Source organism: Ips typographus, unplaced genomic scaffold (genome assembly GCF_016097725.1).
Source record: "Ips typographus isolate SLU unplaced genomic scaffold, UJ_Ityp_2.0 IpsContig35_part1, whole genome shotgun sequence".
Taxonomy (NCBI): domain Eukaryota; kingdom Metazoa; phylum Arthropoda; class Insecta; order Coleoptera; family Curculionidae; genus Ips; species Ips typographus.
This window is the reverse complement of record NW_028098574.1, coordinates 128,129-149,670: the sequence shown is the minus strand read 5'-3', so window position 1 is coordinate 149,670 and position 21,542 is coordinate 128,129. Positions and strand designations below refer to the sequence as shown.

Genomic DNA, 21,542 nt, shown 5'->3' with positions numbered 1-21,542 from the left:
TTAGATCTAACTATGGAATTTTGTGTTGTGGGGTTCCAACCACAAATAAACAGTTTTCGAAAAAAAGTTACTAAAAAAGAAACCAATAGAATATTACTTATAAATAAGTTGTTAAAATATAAAATAATAAATTAAGTTGACAAAAGTTTTGAACATATTTTTTTCTGACTCTCCGGCAAAGGTAAAACTTCGAAGTAGCTAATGAACTATTTTAGGATCCTCGGCAGTTAAAATGTTCACCTTTTGTGTTTGACCAGTTTCACCTTTGTCTGAGATTCAGATAATCTTTGCTAAACGGAGCGAAAATCCTCATTTTGGGATTAGTAGCCGAATCTGGACATATGGTGAATGTAGGAAAGCACAGTAAAACAATTTCATTGTGCAAACTTATTATTTATGAAAATAAAACCAGTAATAAAAAATGGCATAACAATTTAAATCGTATTTAAGATCAAGCATAACTCATCACATCTTCTCAAATGTTTCCTGATAAGGACAAGTAGTACATTTCCTGCTGTAAGTATCATTATCTTCATTATAAGTTTCTTCTCCAAATCCATGAGTATGCACGCCAACACTTGTGCGATTATAGATAGAACTTCTCATGTTCATCCTAAGCTCTTTCATCTGCTTGTTGTACTTTTTTGTTTTTGATACCACTCTCTTCTCTTCACGTTTTTCCTTTTCTAATTGCAGATTCTCCTCACTCTCCCAGACTTCCATAGCACGCTCTTTCACTTGCAACTCTAAGTAAAGTTTCATATCACCCCAACGGGAATTGTGAGGGTTTTTGCGCGTAATAAATTTCAATGGTGGTCCACGTTTATCTATATCACAATCTTGAAGTAAGTATTTTGATTTAGCCTCAGTTTTTGTGACTAGATTGAATGTATCTGATTCCCTGTTAAGTAGAAATGTATATTTAACTAAACTAGGAAGGCTAAGGTTAGGCACTTACTTGCAATTATCACAACACTTGCATCCAAAAGTGTCAAAAAGCCAAGAAGTAGCAAAGGGTTGTTCACAGTTGAGGCATTCTGGCTGGTCTGGTTTAACTATGGGAGGCATTTGTTGTACTGCAGGCAAAACCTGAAGATATCATAGTTATTATATTATAATTTTATTTTTCTTTAGGTTGAGTATTTACAGATTGTTCAGGTTCAGCTTCTGGACACTCTTCCAGCAAAAATCCTCCTCCAGTGTCTTTATATTTTGTTGCACCTATTTTTATTGTAGATTTATCTATAGAAACTACATCCCTATAGCCAGAACAATATTATTTATTCTGTATAAACAGGAAAATTCCGGTAGTCCTTACCCTTTTTTAGCGTAGGGATGCTGCACTAGTTTGGATTTTCTCAAAGCCATTGCTTTTTGTCGATTCTTCTCTATACGGTCTATAAGATATTTGGGTAGATCCTCATCGATGTTTTCTTCACTGTTCCCAGACATTTTGATTTCACTAAATTGACCTTTTAAAACGCTTTTTATAAAAATATCAAACCACACATACAATACAATACAAATACAAGTAAACAATAAACAATTTAATGTAAGGTTATGTATTACTAAAGTTGACGGTTGACCGTTGACGTCTATCGGTGCGTTCCAAATCAATTTATCTTATACCTATATCTGTCTTATTCTAAATCGGTTTTTGTCTATAGAGGTGTAAAGGCTGGGTAGTGGGTGGTGAGAACTCAATTTTATTGCTATATGATTATTAATATTTATAAAATGATCTCTTTTGATTGGATATCTCTAATTATGATGTTATGGAAGAACGGGCAAGTTTTGATAACTTCAGAGAATGATATACTGCATCTGGTACAGAAAAAAAAATTCAGACTGAATTTTTCTATCTCTATTGTCACAGTGACACAGTCTGAACCAGCCTTATAGCACTTTTAATAATAACCATTTAATAACCAACTGTTCTGATAAAGAAGTTTTATAAAATGTATCGTTGGATTATGACCGGATAGGTGACCTTCCATGTATACAAGGGAACCTTGAACCTTGCGATAATATTTTGTAATTGATGTACGCCTTCAATTTCTATCCAATCAAATGGCGTTTCATTTTTATAGAACCATTTAGATCTTTACGTAATGAATTGCAGGATTTGATTTTACGTAAATAAACCTTGCAAAATCATTGTTTGTTGGATTTTTTGCATATTTATCCTTAACAGTCGCTGAACATTTGTGTGAGACAGAATAGGTACTATGTATACAACAAGAATCGTTTTTTGTCATGTCACTAACATTATCCTACAGGACTTGTGTAATAATGGTGATTACTAAACAGTGGGGTCCATCATTAAGTGCCACATATTTTATGACATTCTATTTTTATCTTTTATCTCTACAATAGTTTGCAATGAATGAGTTGTAAAAAATAAGACATATTTACTGTTGTTTCTATGTCCTTGAAATTTGCACGCGCCATTTTTGCTAGATTAATCTGATCAAAGCTTTAACAATCATTACAAAAAAATCCATTTACTTCAAAATAAGCAAGTACCTATTAGCCTCTGGAAAATTCTGTTGCTTAAAATAGGGATTTTTTGTATTAGAAGTTCAAATTATTAAATACAAATTTTAAAAAAGAGAGCAGAGGTTGCATTTGCATTTTATGGAAAAACAGTGGCGTACATTTTTTTTTCCAAAAATATTTAGTAATTTGTTCGATTGGACGCCACTGGCAAAATTAAAAAATATGTTTTTTATTGCAAAACGTGATTTCACGTTGACTGTGGATACCTAGAAAGTTTTATGAAAATACCTGCTTAATAATACTGAATAACCCTAACCCCCTAATACAATACCTGCTAACTAATACTTGAAGAAATAAACAAATTTAGATTTTTTTTCCACGCTCGTTTTATATAGCAAACTTGAGCTATTTTTTGACGTTTAATCAAACCCTAAAATATGACGCATTTATCGTGAAACACCCTGTATACTCATTTCTATATTCAGCTTGGATTACACTATATCGTCATCTGCTATTTCGCACGCGGTAACTTTCCAAATCATTCTAATAAAAACTTTATTATTCTTGCATCGACAAACCATTGTGTATTAATTTTTTCTTAATGGACGTCCGTCAGTCAATAAAACTCCTTGTACATATAATACGTACGTTTAGTTTGTGAAATTTAGATTTAATGCTACCATCAGCGTCTGGTGAGATATGGGATATACTTGGGTCAACAAATTAGTTGTGGAATTTTTCTTGCAAGAATGAGAACAATTATATTTTGATTACCTTTACTGGATGCTTTCGGTTTTAATTGTAATAAAGGATTATTGTAATAAAAATGCTCGATGTATGGTACTTGTATATATGCAAAAATGAATTACCCAAATGTGCATATGAAAATATTGAGACTTTTCACGCGGTGAATAGTCGACATTTTAGAAAGTTCTTTGCATTTTAAGTGGCTATTTTTATAAATAACAGATAAACAACTTGTAATTTTCCTTTATGAATATCTAAGTACTTTTAACTACTAGCGAATTGAAGTGGATTACAAAACTTGAATGAAGTTAAAAGTATTGGTCTAACCTACTCTTACATCGCAAAATTTAAAACTTCAATATCAAATTCATTTCTGCTTGGTATTTCATTCTTTGGTAAATTTCTTGGTTTTTGTGATTTCGTTTATGCTTGAAATTCTTTTCGGCTTTTAAGCCCGGATAACTTTCATATTTCAAACTACTATTCTTAAAATTTTTGAGCTTTGAAATACATATAATAATTCAAAGAAGGTTTGTATCTTCAAGTTTGTATCATTCGCTTTATCATATAATAAAGTAGATGTTTTTATTCTTTAATTGAACACTAACTGAAACCGCCAAAATGCAATGTTTTGATGGCAACTGTCAGTGAGGATGACAATCAGAAGAATTATTTTGTTTACGTTCAAGATTAGCTGTAATTGGTCTATTTCTTTGCGCACGCTGAAGATTGTCTGTGATTGGTCTATTTCTTTACACACGCTGAAAATTGTCTAGGATTCTGTATTCGTTCAACCGTTGACAATTGCCTACTTATCCGTTCTCTAAACTGTTAAGGAATGAACCAATATCCTTGTAGGAGTAGAAAAAATATATTTCCTAATATAAACTTCACCAATATCCAACGTTCTTTGATAATGAAGAAAACCATCACAGCCAGCATGACATTTCATCGATCATACTTGTAATATTACTCAAAGATTTTCCCAAAAATCTAGTTTTGGTTATTCAGGATAATCGGTGGATTAATACTTTAACTGATTGAAATATTGCTTTCAATAGAAATTCAATGAAAAAACCCACTAATCTATTGTTTTTCTCTCTGATTGGCTGAATAACGAAGGTATGGAAGCACGTCATGTTCGTCTGTAAGTAAACAAGTTCTAGAAAACGTGATGATTTACACAATTTATTCGGTTTCAGCAGAGAATACGTCACTCACTATGATCGAAATCAAAACATGTATGAAGTTAATGACCAACTGTTTTTTAAGGTTGTGTTCATGTACCTATTAATATTCAAGCAATTTTTCTAGAAAAGCATGTGCATATAGTACCGGCTTAAAATACCATTTAAAATGCAAAAAAAAAACTAAATTACTTGCTTGGAACACAGAGGAGTAGGAAAAGTTTCCTAATAAGTGTTGTGTATATGTATAATAAAAAAACGTATGTTGAAGTTCTTTTTGCGTAGCAAATATTGTATAATATTAGCACTTTTAAAGGATTTGTTAGCAATATTGTTATAATTAGGTGTAACATGCAATACGGACATGGGTTATACAGGGTGCCCCGCGAGTTAGGGTACAAAATTTCACTATATGTTTTTTAGGTAAATTCGAATCGAAAATGTTGTATTAACATGGGTCCGCAAATGCTTCCTTACCAAGATATGATTTTTTTTAAGTTAATAGTGTTATTGTGTTGAAAACTACTTTAGAAAGAAACTTTTTTTATAAAAAAATTAATACTACTTTGAAAATAACCGTTTATAATAATTGTTCAAAGTATCCATTTTCCCATTGTAAGTCTAGCCCTTTTTGTGATGTGGATGATAGCCATTGTAATTTTAGACACAATATCACTATTGGTAATGAAGCTTTTGCGGACCCATGTTCGTGACTCGAATTCACCTAAAGAACACGTAGTGTAATTTTGTCCCTTACCTCGCGGGACACCCTGTATATGGGTATATATTAAGTTTTTTATTTTGTAGTTTCTTTTTTTATCCTATTGCGCTTACAATTGTTAGATTTCAATACAGTGACAAAACAGTAGATTTTTATTTTGATCAAAATTTCGTGTCTTGTGTGAAAATTGACCTCCTCATGTGATATTTATTAGCACTAGTTTAGTATGTTAATCGCTTTGTTTCGGTTTGCGACGTAAGTCGCAAATCATTTGCATTTTAATAAATAATGGAAAAGTACCATATTTTAAAGCAAATTTTGCTAAAGAAATTCGCACGACTCTTCAAAGATGTTTTAGACTATAATTTAATTTAATAAAAATCACATACGTGTTTGAGAACAAATCGGAATAGAAATAAATAACAAACCTATACATTAATTTAGAATTTTACTAAATTGCATGTTAAGACGCAATATACAGTCAGGCCATCGACCATATTACCTTGAATTACGTATTTATACTTGCTATACCACTCATTTTTTTACATTGCAAATTTCCTTTTAATTAATTTATTCTGATTGAAACTAATCGAACAGATCTTCCTGTTTTGAACACAACATTATTTTGTTTTAGAACAAATCGGGCTCATTAATTTTTTTTAATATGTATTGGTAATTGTAGAAAATAAATTTAGGACTCTTTTATACTTTTATAACAATGGTAAAACTTATAGTCGTTAAAATAAAATTTAGCGCTTGCGTTAAACCAACACTAGGCTCAGTTTTAACGCAAGAGCTTAAGATAAGACAATCGAATACTGTGATTTTTTTTTACTCTATTAGTTTGCCCATTCTCATATATAAACACCTGCAAGTGCCAGGATTACATTCAATCATTTCTAGATAAGCGAAGCCGAAGGTAGTTAGCGAGTCTCCGATTGTATTTGGGTTGTTTACTTAAAAGTGCGTCAGTCTTTTTATAAACATGAATATTAGTGACATATCCTCCAGGACCAATTTGTTGGGTGGTTCTCAAGTGTACAGACCTACCGTTTTGCCAAAAAAACAACACAGGTAAGCGTGCAATAATTTATTAGTAAATATTAGGTTTGTAGAAAAAAAAATTATGTATAACCATATGAATAGATCATGTTCAAATTTTATCCTTCTTTTGTAATAAACCAGTAACAGTAAAAAGTCGCATTTAATAATGTTAGCAAGTTAGTCCAACCATGAAAGAATAATAATGTGAAACACAAAAAATGATTAGAATCACTTATCGGGCTTCAATAATTGTGGTAAACGCGGCGGAAGGACATTGAAGGCGGATCAGCTATTTTTGTTTGAAAAGTATAAGACAATTGTACCGATTATTTAAATACTGTGTTAATTATTATACAATTTGCAGTCTAACCGTGCAGTTTATCTTCAATTTGTGGTACCTGGTTTTTGAAAATAAAATAGTAATTAAAAATTGTATAGTTGGTTATATCTTCTTAGCAAATCTAACTGTAGGGATCCGGTGTCATTTTATTATAAATGAGAATCGTTTTTAGTGATTACAAAAATATAGATAAAGGGTGTGTTGTGTCTCTAGCACTGCTGCGAAACAGACTAGAACCAAAGAAAACAAGCGATCTATCACTATGTGATTTGATTGTTTTAGTAAGTTTCCCAACATGAATTTGCATGAAAATAGAATAAGTGGAAAACGCATTTCCTTTTTTAGCACTAAAACTATATTAAAGAAAGTTGATAGTGAGGAAATACAAAAAATAGAGAGATTAAACATTAATTTTGTTTCAATTATTTAGAATTTCATAGACATAATATAACATAATATAAGTTTCAACATGATCATGATCAACATGATGAAAAGTATGCTGTGTCTGTAGTATACAATTCCGTTTATAAACGCCACAGAGAAGTATAATAACGAATATTTTAGGTCACTTCAATGGATAGTTCAGGTAATGAACTTGGCGCAGTAAAAAGCTACGTGCGGTTTTAAAATTGCTTACAAAATTGTTTGTTGCCACTGACAAACAATAATAAAACAATAACGTTAACTTAATGAAATACATGTTTATTATGGCAACTTTCAAGGCAATTTTTTTTGCAATCTGATGCAATAAATATACAGCATTAAGCGACGTCACTCGTCACATGTCTTTCGGAATGTTGCTCGGTTGCCGGAGGTGTGTCAACCAATCAGAAAGCTGCATTTGGCAGACCCCCAAAACGTAACGCAGCCTTGTAGGACGACGTGCCTTGTGTATCGAGACAACAATCTATTTAGATTGGTAACACACTTAAAAAAAGCCTTTATTAAGAAAAATGTACATTAAATTGTCCAGTGGCGCCTTGACCTCTGTTTTGATTAAAGTTGATTTGGAAGCATCAAACAAACCAATTTAAATTTGGAAAAAACCGCTTGTATCGACTTAATTGTGACGTCAACGACACACCTCCGTGACTTGACCCCTGTTTGCTAAACTGTGCTTCATACTATGTCTTTCTCTTTTCAGTACGTAGATATGCTTTTCACTTTGTTACTTAATTTTACGCAACTTAATATGAGAATTTGTCACGTTTTGCTTTTATAAACGCATACATGTATCAGCGCATTTTTAGGAAATAGATGATTTCTTTATTGCACCAGTATTTCCTAGGCAATGGAAAAGTACCACCAGCATATAGGAGTTATTTTATTCCATCTAATTGATCTTGGTAGTAACGTTTTATTAACTAACACTTATCCATTAATAGCAATCGTTCAGCTGGATAATAAAGACTGGAAAATCAAATTGCACATTAGGTATAGTAGGCCAGAATTGTACGTGACCATTACCACGTGATTTGCCCAAGCCGTCGAAATATCGATTCATTTCACCAGAATGTTTACACTTTTTAAAAAGTTTAACAGGCCCAAAGGAGTGCTGAGCCAAATCAGCTTTTGGCAATTGAATAAGTACATGAAAAGTACATATTGCATTCTAGAATTTTCCTTGAAGATTAGTCTGAATTTGGGCTTTTAACTGATTGGAACTACCTAGTGTTATTTTGGGTTTGGCGATAAAACAAAAAGATGACGCAATGAACTATAAATAAACAATTAAGAAACTACCTTATATTATCAAAGTCGAAAATAACCAAGAACTCATTAACCTCAAAGAAGTGAACAACTAATAATAAACCATTAGATATTCTACATTCTGACAGTCACGTTATCAAAACGTAGTTATGTAAAAGTACTAAAAAAACTTTCCACTGCACAATGATATTATTACATAAATAATTTTTTTATTTAAGTAGTTTTTGTTATGGAAATGTTATGTCAATTGGCTGCTGAAATAAAGTTTTTAAGGACGGCATAAACTAACACTCACTTTTTTGATCAATCATATTAAACATCTGCTAATCGAATTTCGAATTCATTCATTGCTAAAAAATCTCAAATCAACTAGCGATTATATTTCTAATAAAAAAAGTAGTAATCTTCCATTATAATAGTTATTATTAATAAATTCCGCACAACCAAACCCACTCAAATCCGATAACGGGGCTTATCATTTCTATAATGACTTTTGAATTCTTCGGCAACTTGTGTACTTAGCTATACGGTTTGTTATAACTTTAATGGCTTGAATGGAAATTTCCATAGAGTTTTTGCAATTTTTCTCACACCCGATTGTTAATTTAATTTTAGCGACTCTGGTTTTTGATGGGTTTTACCTAAAATTGTTTATTTTATTTATTCAGCAAAAACATGAAGATTTAGTTTTTTTCTTGCCTGAGTTAAGTACCTATATATGTATAGTTTTCTAGAAGGATACTTTACAACTTTGCCCTGTGATCATCAAATCCTAATATTGGGTTATTGTTACTTCTTCTTTTAGAATTTATAGGTTGATGGAAATTTTCATGACGTTTTAGAACCTGATTCAGACTGAGTAGCACCAGTGACTAATTACTTTTGTACATTTGTATATATGTAATTTGTGTCTTTTTCAATCTTAAAAATAATTTAAATCAAGCTACTTCTGATGGTTCTGAAACGCTCAAAAGAATATATTCTAGAATAACTAGAAGCTATTTCTGCCTTGGCTACTTAAAAGTTCGTTCTTGCAAACGGAAATTTCCATACGAGCCGAATATTTTTGACCATATGCAGCCCAAAGACGTGGTTAAACTCACGTTCGTCAAAAAAACATAGCTTAGATAGAAATAAACCATATACGTGCTTTGAACTAGCTTAGAGTGTTATTTTTATAGAACACTTGTTCAATCCTTTACTGTTTAATTCAATTCAGTAAACAATTACATCAATTGAAATCTAGTGGTGTTATATTTTGAATCAATTTTATCTCAAATTTTAACTTGAATAGAAATTATAGCATTAATAAATCATTTTGATATTAACTTTTAAGAATAAGGAGATATTGATGCTGTGCTAATCAAACATTTTCTTTACATTTGTGTTAATTAATTCTCCGGTTTGGGTGGATATCACAATATCAACACTGATCTATTAAATTGCTGCTAAAAGTTTTTCAAATTAAATTGAGCAGAGTGTCACTCAAGTATCAGCCTAAGAAAATTTAGAATTTTCTATAGTATTATTAACTTTTCTTGATCAAATATCGATTTTACGTGTGCTTCAAACAAGAAAAAAGAATAAGTCAGTAAATAATCTCTGAAATAGTGCCATATGTTGATAACTGATAATTGGTTTACAAATATTCAACTTTCAATAATTAAAGAATTTTTTTAACAATTTTCCCCCGATGTTTATGCTGCTGTCAACATTCAATTTTTAATAGGTACTTGTTATCTATATGAATAATTGTTTATTCGGTTTACTTACCCTTAAAAATAAGGGTTGTTTTAAGTTCAGGAAACGTTCAGATATGGTTTAAGCGTGCGCACAGGTAGACACGAACTTCTATCGTATATAACTAGCAGTTGAGTAAACGCTGCTTCATTCAAAGGTTAAACGCTGAAGCACGATTAATTGAAACTCGGTTAAATCTGACAAAAACGTAAATAAACTAGCGTTTGCTAACGTCGTTTACTAAAAAGTGTTTTTTTTTTATATGAAAATCTGTGATTATGACCAAAACTGACAGAGAGTATTATTACAGGGTTCCTAGTGTACATACGTGCCAAAATAACCCTTCTCACACTTCCACTTGGACCAATTTGAAACTATTTCCTTGGAGCCAGCGAAAATGGGTAAGTTTAACCTTGATTTTAATCAGTAGAATATTTTCTATACACAACTAGAAGTACAAAAAAATTTGGATTAAAAAAATTGCGCTCTCTAGTGAGCATTTGAGTGACTTGGTACTGAGGTGTAAAGTGAGGCCATCTAATGAGGAATCTTTAAATCCATTTGGAAGTTTTTTAAAGCTCAAAAATTTGTAAGAAACAACGGAAATATAACCAAAGAAAGTTGGACCTTCTAGAATCTTCCTCACTTGCCACATGAAATTCGTTTGTCGTTTTCGCATTCATTATTAGTTACGGTACTTTCTCACTGATGGAGCTGACGAACCATATGGAACGGTTTCTGTATTTTCTCACTTTTATGAGATTTTTATCATTTTGCAACCGATCATTAAGTATAGGTATACTCGCGACATCTATGATACTATTTGCAAACCTTAAAAAACTGTGCTATGGAGACATACGTTTACTATCATTCTGCTATATTTTTGACTGGTATAATTTGCCATATATTTATGTGCTGTTTGTCGGAAAATGTGTACAAAAACACGCAAAAACCGCGAAAAATAATCGTAATGTTCAATGAGTACAAATACAAAGAAAAATCGATTTTGGCCAAACCAGATCCGTAAGTAGGTCGTGTTGAATAAACAATAGTAAAAAATACAATAAAAATTTAGCTTTTTAATGTTTGGTTGAAAGTTAACTCTTATTGTAGTTTTAAGGACATTTATGTAGTTATGTTATTCCAGTGACATACCTACTATTCGAGTAGGTACATCAACATTTAATAATATGTAACAATACTCTGGCCATTTGCCATCATTTCTCTAGAACTTTATATTTTTGGATAAACAACACCATACCATAGCATATTAGATAAAATTAGACTCTTGGTTGACCTTTAAGTTTACTTATCAGATATTTAAAATAGTTTTCACTCCCCAAATCCTCCCTAAGCTCAGATATTGATTTCTTTACTAAAGTTTGCATTTTTCTTTTCAATTATCAAAAAAACATCTTGATTTGAAACACATAGAAATTATATAATGGCTGATCAATATAAGTCTTTTGATTTTTCTATATTTTTTTTTTGTATGATTGTAAAATCAAAATATTGAATACTTTTGTGATAAAATTTCAATATGTGGATTACAGAGTATGTTATAAAATTTTGATTAATCCAGAAAACAATATCTCACCTATCACAGATAGATTGTCACTCTCAGCAACAATTTCAAATGTTATCTTATGTTGGAAAATCGACAATACCAAAATGTAGACAAAACAGGAAATCGTTGCCGACACCCAGACTAAATTCCTGCAAATTCAACTTGAATTCAGTATCTTTACCAACATTTCAATCAGAATTACTTCCGATATGAGATTGGATCAGTTTCAGGTTGTGTTTATCTAGAATTCGTTAAGCTTCCAGTGTGTTTAAGCAAAAATAGACGTTTTTTGTGCTTGTAAGGGTCACTTTCATAAAGTCTATATGTGCTTAGTTTGAAACTGGCCCTGACAAGGAGGTTTTGTTTAATTTAAGGTATTTTTTTAGTAGCTTTCTTCTCAATGCTGTGGATGCGCAGTAATTATAAACTACTTCCTTACTATTTTTAATGAATGGCCTTAAAGTGCAGGTATAATTAAAATCAACATAGTCAAGGTCTTTGTCGCCCCAATTCGATAAAACTGTATGGAAACAGGTGCAACACACGACCACTTTTTAAGTTGTAAAGCAAGATAATATTGATTTGATAATTATTTATTGCTTCTGTGAACTTGAAATGCTTAACATTTCTTTGCTGTTGCGAATTATGTATATACGATATGTTAGAAACAATGCACAATATAAAGTACAATGGTTCATTAGTAACTTCAAAATCACAGTAAGCTCTGATTTGTTAGTCAGTTTTGAGGTTCCTTCTGGTATTAGTGCGTAAAATGGAAGCCAAAACGGATCAACTGGTAAAAAATTAACTGGTTAATAATTCTTGTACTGTCTGGAAAAAGAAAAGAATTCAATATGTTAAGCGAAATGAAAACAACTTTTCCAGATTAGCTATGACGTAAATTGATTATCTAGTTCATTCTCGCAAACAGTGATTTCGAGCTATAACTCTCTAACCCTTAGGTTATCATGGTTTATTGTTTTTACAGAATGGACAGCATCAAAGGCTGGCTTGTCAAGACACTCCGTGTATCTCAGCCTGCACAACAGCTACCAATCTATCCTCTCTTGGAGAATCCACTTCTACCATTTACAACTCGAGAAGAATGAACTTGGAAGAAAATTTAAGGACGACAATACCTGAGATTCAGCCCTTGCAAGATAACAAAGAGATTGAGCAAGATGTGCCAGAGTTGCCTGATCAAAAGAAGCAACGACTTCCTTTTGGCCAGATTAAAACTCAGGTAATTATAATATAACAACTATGTTTTATTTGAAGGCGAACCCTAACTTGCTGACATGTGTATTTTCTTCATTAACATTTCCAGAACGTTTTTAATCGTTCGACAACAAACTTTATTTGTATTGCCGTTATTCTTAAGTACTTGAAGACAGTAAAAGTTCAAAGTCCCATAGATTTTATTTAATTTAATTTAGTTCATATTATTATAGAGTTTTAGTAGCTACACATATATCTTAACAAGTTCAAAAACCATCAATGAATACAGTTTAAATTGAAATAAATAAATATATCACAGTTTTATTAGAGAGGCAAAAAATACTTACTCGGCTGATGTCACTAGGCACTATAAAAAAATAGTTTCGAAGAAGATTGAGGAAAACAAATCGCGTCATACATCAACCCACATAAAAAGATGCAATAAGAAAATGGGGCTCCTTGTTTAGGGTAATTTCCATTGAACTTAATTAAAATCCGTTCAATTAACCGGACGTCAGTTACAAGCGAACTTCTGGTATGAGTTCTGTGAACGTGGATGGCAGTGAATATTAAATTGATGCAAGTCGGAATAAAGTATCAACAAAATAATAAAGGTTCATCGTAAATGGTGTTATGGTAGGAAATTACAGAGCTATAAGGACGAAGTTGGATCGTGTCTGAAATAACTAATAACCAAATTAAGTTCCAGTTACAGATTGGAAGGGATATGGTCTTATAAAACTGAGATCGTAAATATAAATCCGTTTAATCAACTGTCGGATCGAACAATTAGTTTTATTATTAAAATAGTTTGTATCGTTTGGTCGGGTTACTTATAATACAAAACTATGCGGGTTTTAGTGCGGGCCGACACTCATGTGACTTTTTCTCTCCCTGAAAGTGAACCTAAACCAAAATGCACATGGTCTCAGGTGGAACTTTTTTAAAATTAAAATTAAATATTCTAGTTTTACTGACACAATTTGTTTTTTGCAGTTGATCACTGCCATTGCAGTGTCGTGGGTTTCCATGATCATTGGATACTGTTCAGCCTACACTTCGCCAGCGACCATTTCATTGGAAAGGGACTTTAAAGTTGATAAAAACCAGGTAAGAACGTTTTTTTCATTGTAACTGCATCATCATCAAATGTTATGGTCGCCCAGAAAATAAAGATTAATTGATGGTTGCATGCATGACGTTTTAGCATTAAACATACCAATTTAATGCCCCAAGTTCATCATCATGATTTGATGTCCTTATTTAGAAAATGCCAGCTGAGGCTTTATATGTACACTCATCATTATTTTTCAACGTATTGGACATTTTTGATTATGATTACGATTAACCAAAATTTAATTCTGGCAGCGGATGTATAGTGGTCAGCAATTTGATAGTACCTACTGAACAATTGTTATATTATTTATTATCATAGACGACGCTTTTATTATTATTTGAGGTTGTACTCGTACAATTCAGTTTTGATTTTTATTTGTTTTAGTAGCATGTTTAATCATGGAATGAAGATTGTATTAGGTTTTGACTTGTTTTTATGCATATCAAATATTACACTGTAACCAAAGACCGTCCTTTTTGATCTGACCTTTTCGACACAATTATTATTTATCGGAATAACCATTGATGTTTGCGCGTTTCTTTATGATTTCTTTTAAAATCAACAGAATCTAATTTTATTAACATTTGTTTCAGTTGACATGGATTACAAGTTTAATGCCTTTGGGCGCATTGGGTGGAGGTTTACTTGGTGGAGTTTTGATCGAAAATTTGGGAAGAAAATGGACCATTCTCCTCAGCGACATCCTATTTTTAGCAGCATTCCTAGTAAACTACTTCGCACAAAACTACATCTATATGTACGTTAGCAGAATAATTGCCGGTACCAGCGTTGGAATACTATCGTTAACTTTGCCGGTTTACTTAGCTGAAACTGTTCAACCTGAAGTTCGGGGAACTTTAGGCCTGCTGCCTACCGCATTTGGTAACATTGGAATATTGCTGTGCTACTTGTTTGGTACCTTTTACGAATGGAAGCAGCTAGCTTTAGTGGGCGTTTTACTTGCCATTCCATTTGTGATAGTATTTTGGGTGATAAAAGAAACTCCGAGGTTCCTAATTTCGAAGAATAAAGAGGAAGAGTCGCGGCAGTCACTGCAATGGCTGCGTGGATCAAAGACTAACATTGACAAAGAGTTCCACGAGTTGAAGAAGAACTTACAGGATGAAGAATCTGAAGAGAGTGCTTTAGAAAGCTTGAAGATGTTGTTCTCTATTAACCACATGAAGCCTATGGGCATTGTTCTGGGTCTAATGGCATTCCAACAATGGAGTGGTATTAACGCCGTCATTTTTTACACTACAAAAATTTTCACTGAATCCGGATCAAACTTAAACGAATCGGTTTCGACTACTATCGTTGGTGTAGTTAATTTCGTATCAACTTTCATAGCTGCAGCTTTAATCGATAAGCTTGGCAGGAAAGTCTTGCTGTACATTTCTTCAGTGTCATTAGTGTTGTCCTTGGCAGTATTGGGGACTTATTTTTATCTGAAAGATGTTTCCAAAATTGATGTAGGATCTATTGGTTTCATTCCTTTGGCCAGTTTTATCGTATACGTTTTAGGATTTTCCCTAGGATTAGGGCCAGTGCCCTGGTTAATGATGGGAGAAATTCTCCCAGCCAAAATCCGTGGTCCTGCAGCTTCAGTTGCCACCAGTTTTAACTGGTCTTGCACATTCATTGTAACAAACATATTCCTAAAACTGTCCGATTTAATCGGTTTTCACTTTACCTTTTGGATTTTCGGCATCATCATGTTTGCCGCTTTGCTATTCACCATTTTCTTTGTCCCTGAAACAAGAGGACAAAGTTTGGCCGATATTGAAAGAAAATTAGCCGGACTTAAAGTGAGAAGAATGAGTTCCGTAGCAAATTTGAAACCAATGCCATCTAGCTTTTAGAGTAGTTAGTGCAATTGGTTTGACTGATAAAACAAAAATAAGTAGGCTAACAAAGCGTTGAGTTGGAGGTCTGAAGTTGAGTCTCGAATTGTGTACTTTTCAGTTTTAATGAATATCCTGTAATCTATACAAATATTAACTTGATAAGTCCTGCAATAAATATAGCCTAGTAGTATTTAAGCGATTATTACTGTATATAAGTTAAGAATACAAACATTGTTATTTATTATATATTTTTACAGAATAAATGATTTTTTTTACAATGTTCTTTATTTTATTACAGTTCAGCATCAAATTTGTTATTTCGAGTTTATTTTGGGCCGCTACTACTTTCAAAGCTTGAATTTTGATTGCGAATATTGCACCGCAATAAGCAGTTTGCCTCAATCATCGTCAATGTGTTTCAAAAACCGCTTAAATAAAAAAAAGACAAAAATGTACTTTTTTTAAATTTATTATTTGAGTAAATCTATACAAATGTATTTTATTATTGCTAAAGACTTGTAATAACAATAACATTTTATTACCATATTTAGTATAATCATCAGGTATATTCCTATTATCATTTTATCACAATTTTGCGATATATGCCTTGAAGAAAAAAAGTGCAATTAATGAACAAAGATTCTTGTTAAAATTGTGAGTATCAAAATTGCTTATATTGCTTTAAGAAAACGGGGCGATTCTTTAAAGTGTGGACAAACTGCAGGCAAGTATATGTATATAAAAATTGGCCCTTCTATATCACTAAAATAGACAATGTATTTATAAATACAAGGATATATATATACCTATATATCTATAATTCAAAAAAAATACTAAATCTAGAATACAACCCGATTCTACGTTTAACTTACAAGAGGACCATAAACCGTATTAATGAATGATGATTGAAATCACTGTGTATCTACTGACTACAATATGATCGATCCACCCCATTTTCTTGTGAGAATACTCTACTCTTTGTGTAAGTTGCAGATAGGTACTAAGTTGCAGTATATCATCAATTTTGCTAAGTATATATTTACCTACTGTGAAAAAAGGCAATTGGCTAAAATTTAATTATACTTTTGTCCTACTCTACATACCAATAACACTATTTTACTTATAGATCCATTCAAGCAATTATTAAACTTACACTTATGCACCGTCAGAAGGCAACCTCGAGTAACCAACTACTAAAGAATAATAGTTCTAAAATAAGTTAAGAAATGCATAACATAAATTAAAGAGGAATAGAACCTTTGATCAAACTCAAGCAGTGTTTAAGTGAAACAAAATAATAAAATAGCCAATGCCTTTAAAATTAAGTACCATAAAATTTAACTAGTTAGGGAGCCCCACTTAAACGTAAAACTAATTCGGTTGCCATATAAAAAAACAGTACAGAATGATATAAAAATATGAATATCTCATGTAGACCCATCAGTGCCGTGTCAACGTGACAATGCTTAAAAATATTACATATTCCCCTTTTTGATTAATATACCTCTCCAACTTATATATTAATGATAACTTGAATTTGTAAGTCTATGTTAGACTGACTGAGTTGATTATTAACTTTACGAGTGCCTGTCTCTGGAATTCAACAAGTAAAAAAAATAGAAATAGAAATTATACGACATAACCAAAACAGTCAGTCTCTTTATCACACTTTATCTATTGCACTGCGTAATTCTAATTAAAAGAATCAGAAGTGAGATAACGGTCAGGATCGACGTCTAACAAAGAACCATGCACAACATTATCAGGAATGGGCAGTGGTTTAGCAACGCCAATCCTGACTATCCCTTTAGGGGCTCCCTTTAAAGCTTGTACTGCTTGATCTAGAGAAGCATTTTCTAATACCGTGTCGTTAACAAACAGTAAACGATCACCCGGTATTAACCTACCATCCAATTGAGCAACGCCTCCAGGCACCAAACTTCTTATAACTATAACCGTATCATTCGGATCAATCGGATCTTGATAGTCTAAGATAGAAAAGCCTAAGCCTCTTTCACCTTTAACCAGCTCAATGATTTGAGGTTCAGAACTCCACATAGCTAGTCCTGTTAAAGGCTCTAAACTTCTGGATTTCATTTTAGACAAGTTCACCTCAGATGAGGGAGTTACAGCAATACTGCTGGCCAAAGACCCGTCCGATTTGGCCTTTACCAATCTGTCAGAAGCGGGAAAAAGATTGTTTAAACTTCGAGTTAACACACTTCTTTCTGGGTATGGCTCCTCTCTAAATATATTAGAAGCACTGCGACCACAAACCATACAAACGTCCATCGGCAGCTCTTTAAGAATGCTGACAACTTCATGATGATTCATCCCAAGTAATTGATGACCATTTACTTCCAAAAGCTCATCCCCTGACTTTAAAACTCCGTTTTTTCCTACTGGCCCTTCAGCTAGAATTGACCTTATATAATGGTGAGGTCGAACTTCACGGCCATCTTCCACGTCTACAGTTCCCTCCAAACTGATTCCCAATCCCCCTTTCTTGCCAAATTTCTTCAACCTTGCTACCACGATTTCCACATCTTCTCCCATCACCAACGACCATTTGGCTCGCAACTCTTCATCTGAAAGAATAGGGGGGTCCTCCTTTTTAATAAAGTCATTAAACACTTCGTCGCTCGCTTTAGAAAGACTGCCTTCTTCTTTAGTATATCTGAAAGGTATTGAACGTTCCATATTTAAAAAGAGTGGTCAGCTAAACATTTTAAGCAATTGATTCTCTTTATGTTTAACTACTGGATGGTCGGCGGTTACGTTACTACATATCTGGAAAATTGACAGAATCGAATTTTTGATCTTAAATTAGTTATGAGAAAAAAGTATATTAGTTAAACACAAAAATAAGATTATCAATAGCTCAAATGAAATGCAACATTGCTGCGTACAATAGGTATCTAACATTATATAAGATTACCAATTAATTACACATGGACAAAAAAGAGAGATTATAAAAGTCAGATATTTATAGTGATAAAATAAGAAAAGATATCTCATATTTTGTCACAACACTTGTAAACAAAAAGCAGGCTTGAAATGAAAATGAATACAAAAACTGATTCAATTCACAATCTTTCTTTTTTGGCACTCGTCTTTATTTGTATTGCTATTTTAGTCAGCCTTTTTGAGCAGAAATAATATTATTGGTAATTCATTTTTACATTTAACTACAAGCTTGTTAACACATAATCCATACACCATAAGCAATGCTATTATTAGTAAAGGTTGGAGAGAAAGAGAAAAAAGGTTAATACCAATAGGATAATACTACTAAGAGAGCACACATTTAACGGCAATTACCGTGGTGAATTTACTGGTGACCGCGGCTTCGTTTCACTGGCTGCTATAGCTTGCTGTAACTGTTCGTATTTAGGCCCATGCAAATATCGTTCCAGACATAGCTTGACAACATTGCCACAGTTCCTCAGCACTTCCACAGCCTGGATGTTTGTATATCCCTGCAAACTCTGCCCATCTACTTCTACTATCCTGTCATTAACTTTGATTTTTCCGCTGAGATCTGCGGCACTTCCTTTGCTCACGCTCTTCACAAATATGCCAGAAAGTTCTTCTTTCTCACACACGTAACCAGCTATTGTAATGCCCAATCCATTTGTATCTTTTTTCAACTCCACAATAAATTTCTCCATTTCTGGCATTTTCACGGATATATCAAGGTTAAGCAAAGGAAGTGACGGCGACGCTGGTATACGAGATAATTTATAAGACTTTGCTAAATCAGTTGGAAAGCACTCCGTTTCTTTTCGAAAGACTGGCGGGTATTTATGTTGTATTAAATATCTATCAAGTTCAGTCACATCATGTAAAAGTTTTGTAGGCACTATAGGTGCAGAACTTCCAAGGTATTTATACTCTGGGGAAGACAATTCCACAGGACGGGCGACAATTAACCGTACATGGGTGCCAGATTGTCTTAGAACTGTTGCAACTTGTTCTGAATTCATTTCATGAAGATTTACATCACCAATCTGGAATTAAATATTAATGCATCAATGACATTGATAGAAGCAAAAATCTCTTGAGTAAATAATATAACCAGAAACTCACAAAATAATTTTTTACAAAAAAGAATTTTCATATGGTTTATCCTCTTTTGATACATACTACATATACTTATAAGTTACCCACTTAAACTCAAATATCTTGTTGCTGTTTTTGATACAAAAAACCGCTACTACTATTATATTCAGTGCCTTTTTGTTAGGGCCACATAGGATTTCACATGTTAAATTTTTAAGCCCATGTTATTTTGGAACTACTATACTCTCTATTTGGAGTTTTACTATGTGTAAACTGGCTGTTTCCTACCCTGAAGGTTAAGTAGGTTTAAAAAACTGATTGAAAACTTGCAAAAACTTAAAATGTATTATAAATGTTTCCCACATTTGTAAGAGAAAAATTATTAAATGGTAACTTACCTGAAGAATATGATCTCCACTCTGTAGACGTCCATCTCTATCAGCAACTCCACCTGGCAAAATAGTTTTGACAACAACACCCATGTTCCTCATGCCAACAATGCCAAAGCCCAGTCCTGTACCATCATTGATTAAGTCTATGCTCTCTACTTGAGACCACTCACTGTTGGGCAAATTATCAGATTCTGTTTTTGAATTATCACTGCCCACAGAAGGTGATCTGTGAATCATATCATCATCATGAGGATTGAAACTGTTATTCCCATGTAATAACCTTAAAGTCTATGAAAAAAATACTTAATAAATGTGTGTTTATTAATTTCATGGTCTTACTTCTGGATTGCAAAGGGCTCCATTAAGTTTTTGACTGTTAAGCAAAGAAATTATTTTATTGTTGGATGTAATAAATGTTGAGGGTTGAGGTGAGCTGGGAGACACTGGTGCTGAAGGCACTCTCTGCTCATCAAAGTCTCGTGGTGCATAATCATTATAATCAGGATCATACAATTCACCGGCAGGCGGTACATTAAGTACTAATTCTCCTGCTGATGTAATATCAAAATCAACAGGTAAAATTGAAGGGTGTTGTCCTAATTGCTGGTTCAGCTCACTTAAGGAATCTTGTACAGTTACAATACTTCTGAAAACAGGGTTTTCCAAAACTGATAATAGGGCTCGAAGGTCCTGAAAGGTACTGTTTTGCAATTTGGGGTCTCTGAGGTCACCAACTCCTTGCTTAATATCTTCCAACAGCTGCAGGGCACTGGATATGTCTGCATTTAAATTCATGGTAAATACACAACATAAAATTTACGTACAACAACTAAAAAACACACTGAACATGCAAATTGTAGAAATTTTGACTATCAGGTGGCCATAATCAATGCTTAGTTTAGACTAAAGTCAATTTCCATTTTTTCCATCCATCATCTGTTTGTTGTCTTTTCATTTTCTTTTGTAGCTCAAGTTGTCAAGTTTGTGTTGCGTCACCACAATTGTCACTGTCAACTTTCAAATCAGGTAAACGTCATATGTTTTACTAGAGCTGTGATCATGAAGTCGATATATATGATATGAAAGTTTGCACAATACACTTTAAGGCGGCTTCAAACATAGGGCTTTTTAAACAAAATACTATATTTTGTTTTTTACTTCTGCAAATTTAACTTTTACAAAATAAATAATTTTAAGTTTTCAGAAACTTATTTTATTAAGCTTTAATCTAAATATTCAATGAATTAATTAATAAACTACTATGTATGTAATTACAATACTACCGCATGTAAAAATTACAAAAACAAGACGATGTGTAGACGCTGTGGTGGACACAGACTACCAAGTCAGC

General features: G+C 32.8%; 4 protein-coding genes across 7 annotated transcripts in view; 1 reads left to right on the top strand and 3 right to left on the bottom strand.

Moving 5' to 3' along the window:
* Rab32 (RAS oncogene family member Rab32) overlaps positions 1-13,274 on the bottom strand; it is a 32,649-nt gene extending 19,375 nt beyond the window's left edge. The window contains exon 1 of the mRNA XM_081995061.1: positions 13,121-13,274. Coding sequence (XP_081851187.1) covers positions 13,121-13,189 — 69 coding nt within the window. The 5' untranslated portion in view covers positions 13,190-13,274. The remainder of the gene's footprint in view (positions 1-13,120) is intronic.
* Positions 373-10,038, bottom strand: Xpac (DNA repair protein complementing XP-A cells homolog Xpac). Its single transcript, XM_081995065.1, has 5 exons — positions 10,022-10,038; positions 1,319-1,472; positions 1,148-1,259; positions 959-1,089; positions 373-901 (listed from the first exon to the last, which is right to left on the bottom strand). Exons 2-5 carry the CDS (start codon positions 1,450-1,452, stop codon positions 466-468), a joined length of 813 nt encoding a protein of 270 aa, XP_081851191.1. The 5' UTR covers positions 1,453-1,472; positions 10,022-10,038; the 3' UTR covers positions 373-465.
* Positions 6,048-16,015, top strand: LOC145739729 (facilitated trehalose transporter Tret1-like). Of its 4 annotated transcripts, XM_081995045.1 has the most exons (5): positions 6,048-6,228; positions 10,299-10,389; positions 12,544-12,798; positions 13,770-13,883; positions 14,484-16,015. In XM_081995045.1, the coding sequence occupies exons 1-5, from the start codon at positions 6,140-6,142 to the stop codon at positions 15,750-15,752; spliced, it is 1,818 nt and encodes a 605-aa protein (XP_081851171.1). In that variant the 5' UTR covers positions 6,048-6,139; the 3' UTR covers positions 15,753-16,015. The 4 variants fall into 4 exon arrangements, with proteins under 4 accessions (XP_081851171.1, XP_081851173.1, XP_081851172.1 ...); XM_081995047.1 differs by lacking the exons at positions 6,048-6,228; positions 10,299-10,389 and adding an exon at positions 10,869-11,011; XM_081995046.1 differs by lacking the exons at positions 6,048-6,228; positions 10,299-10,389 and adding an exon at positions 12,313-12,351.
* Positions 16,016-16,188: 173 nt separating this feature from the next.
* On the bottom strand, positions 16,189-21,178 carry Patj (patj crumbs cell polarity complex component). Its single transcript, XM_081995039.1, has 4 exons — positions 20,531-21,178; positions 20,198-20,479; positions 19,059-19,747; positions 16,189-18,414 (listed from the first exon to the last, which is right to left on the bottom strand). The coding sequence occupies exons 1-4, from the start codon at positions 20,984-20,986 to the stop codon at positions 17,430-17,432; spliced, it is 2,412 nt and encodes an 803-aa protein (XP_081851165.1). The 5' UTR covers positions 20,987-21,178; the 3' UTR covers positions 16,189-17,429.
* Positions 21,179-21,542: the final 364 nt, after the last annotated feature.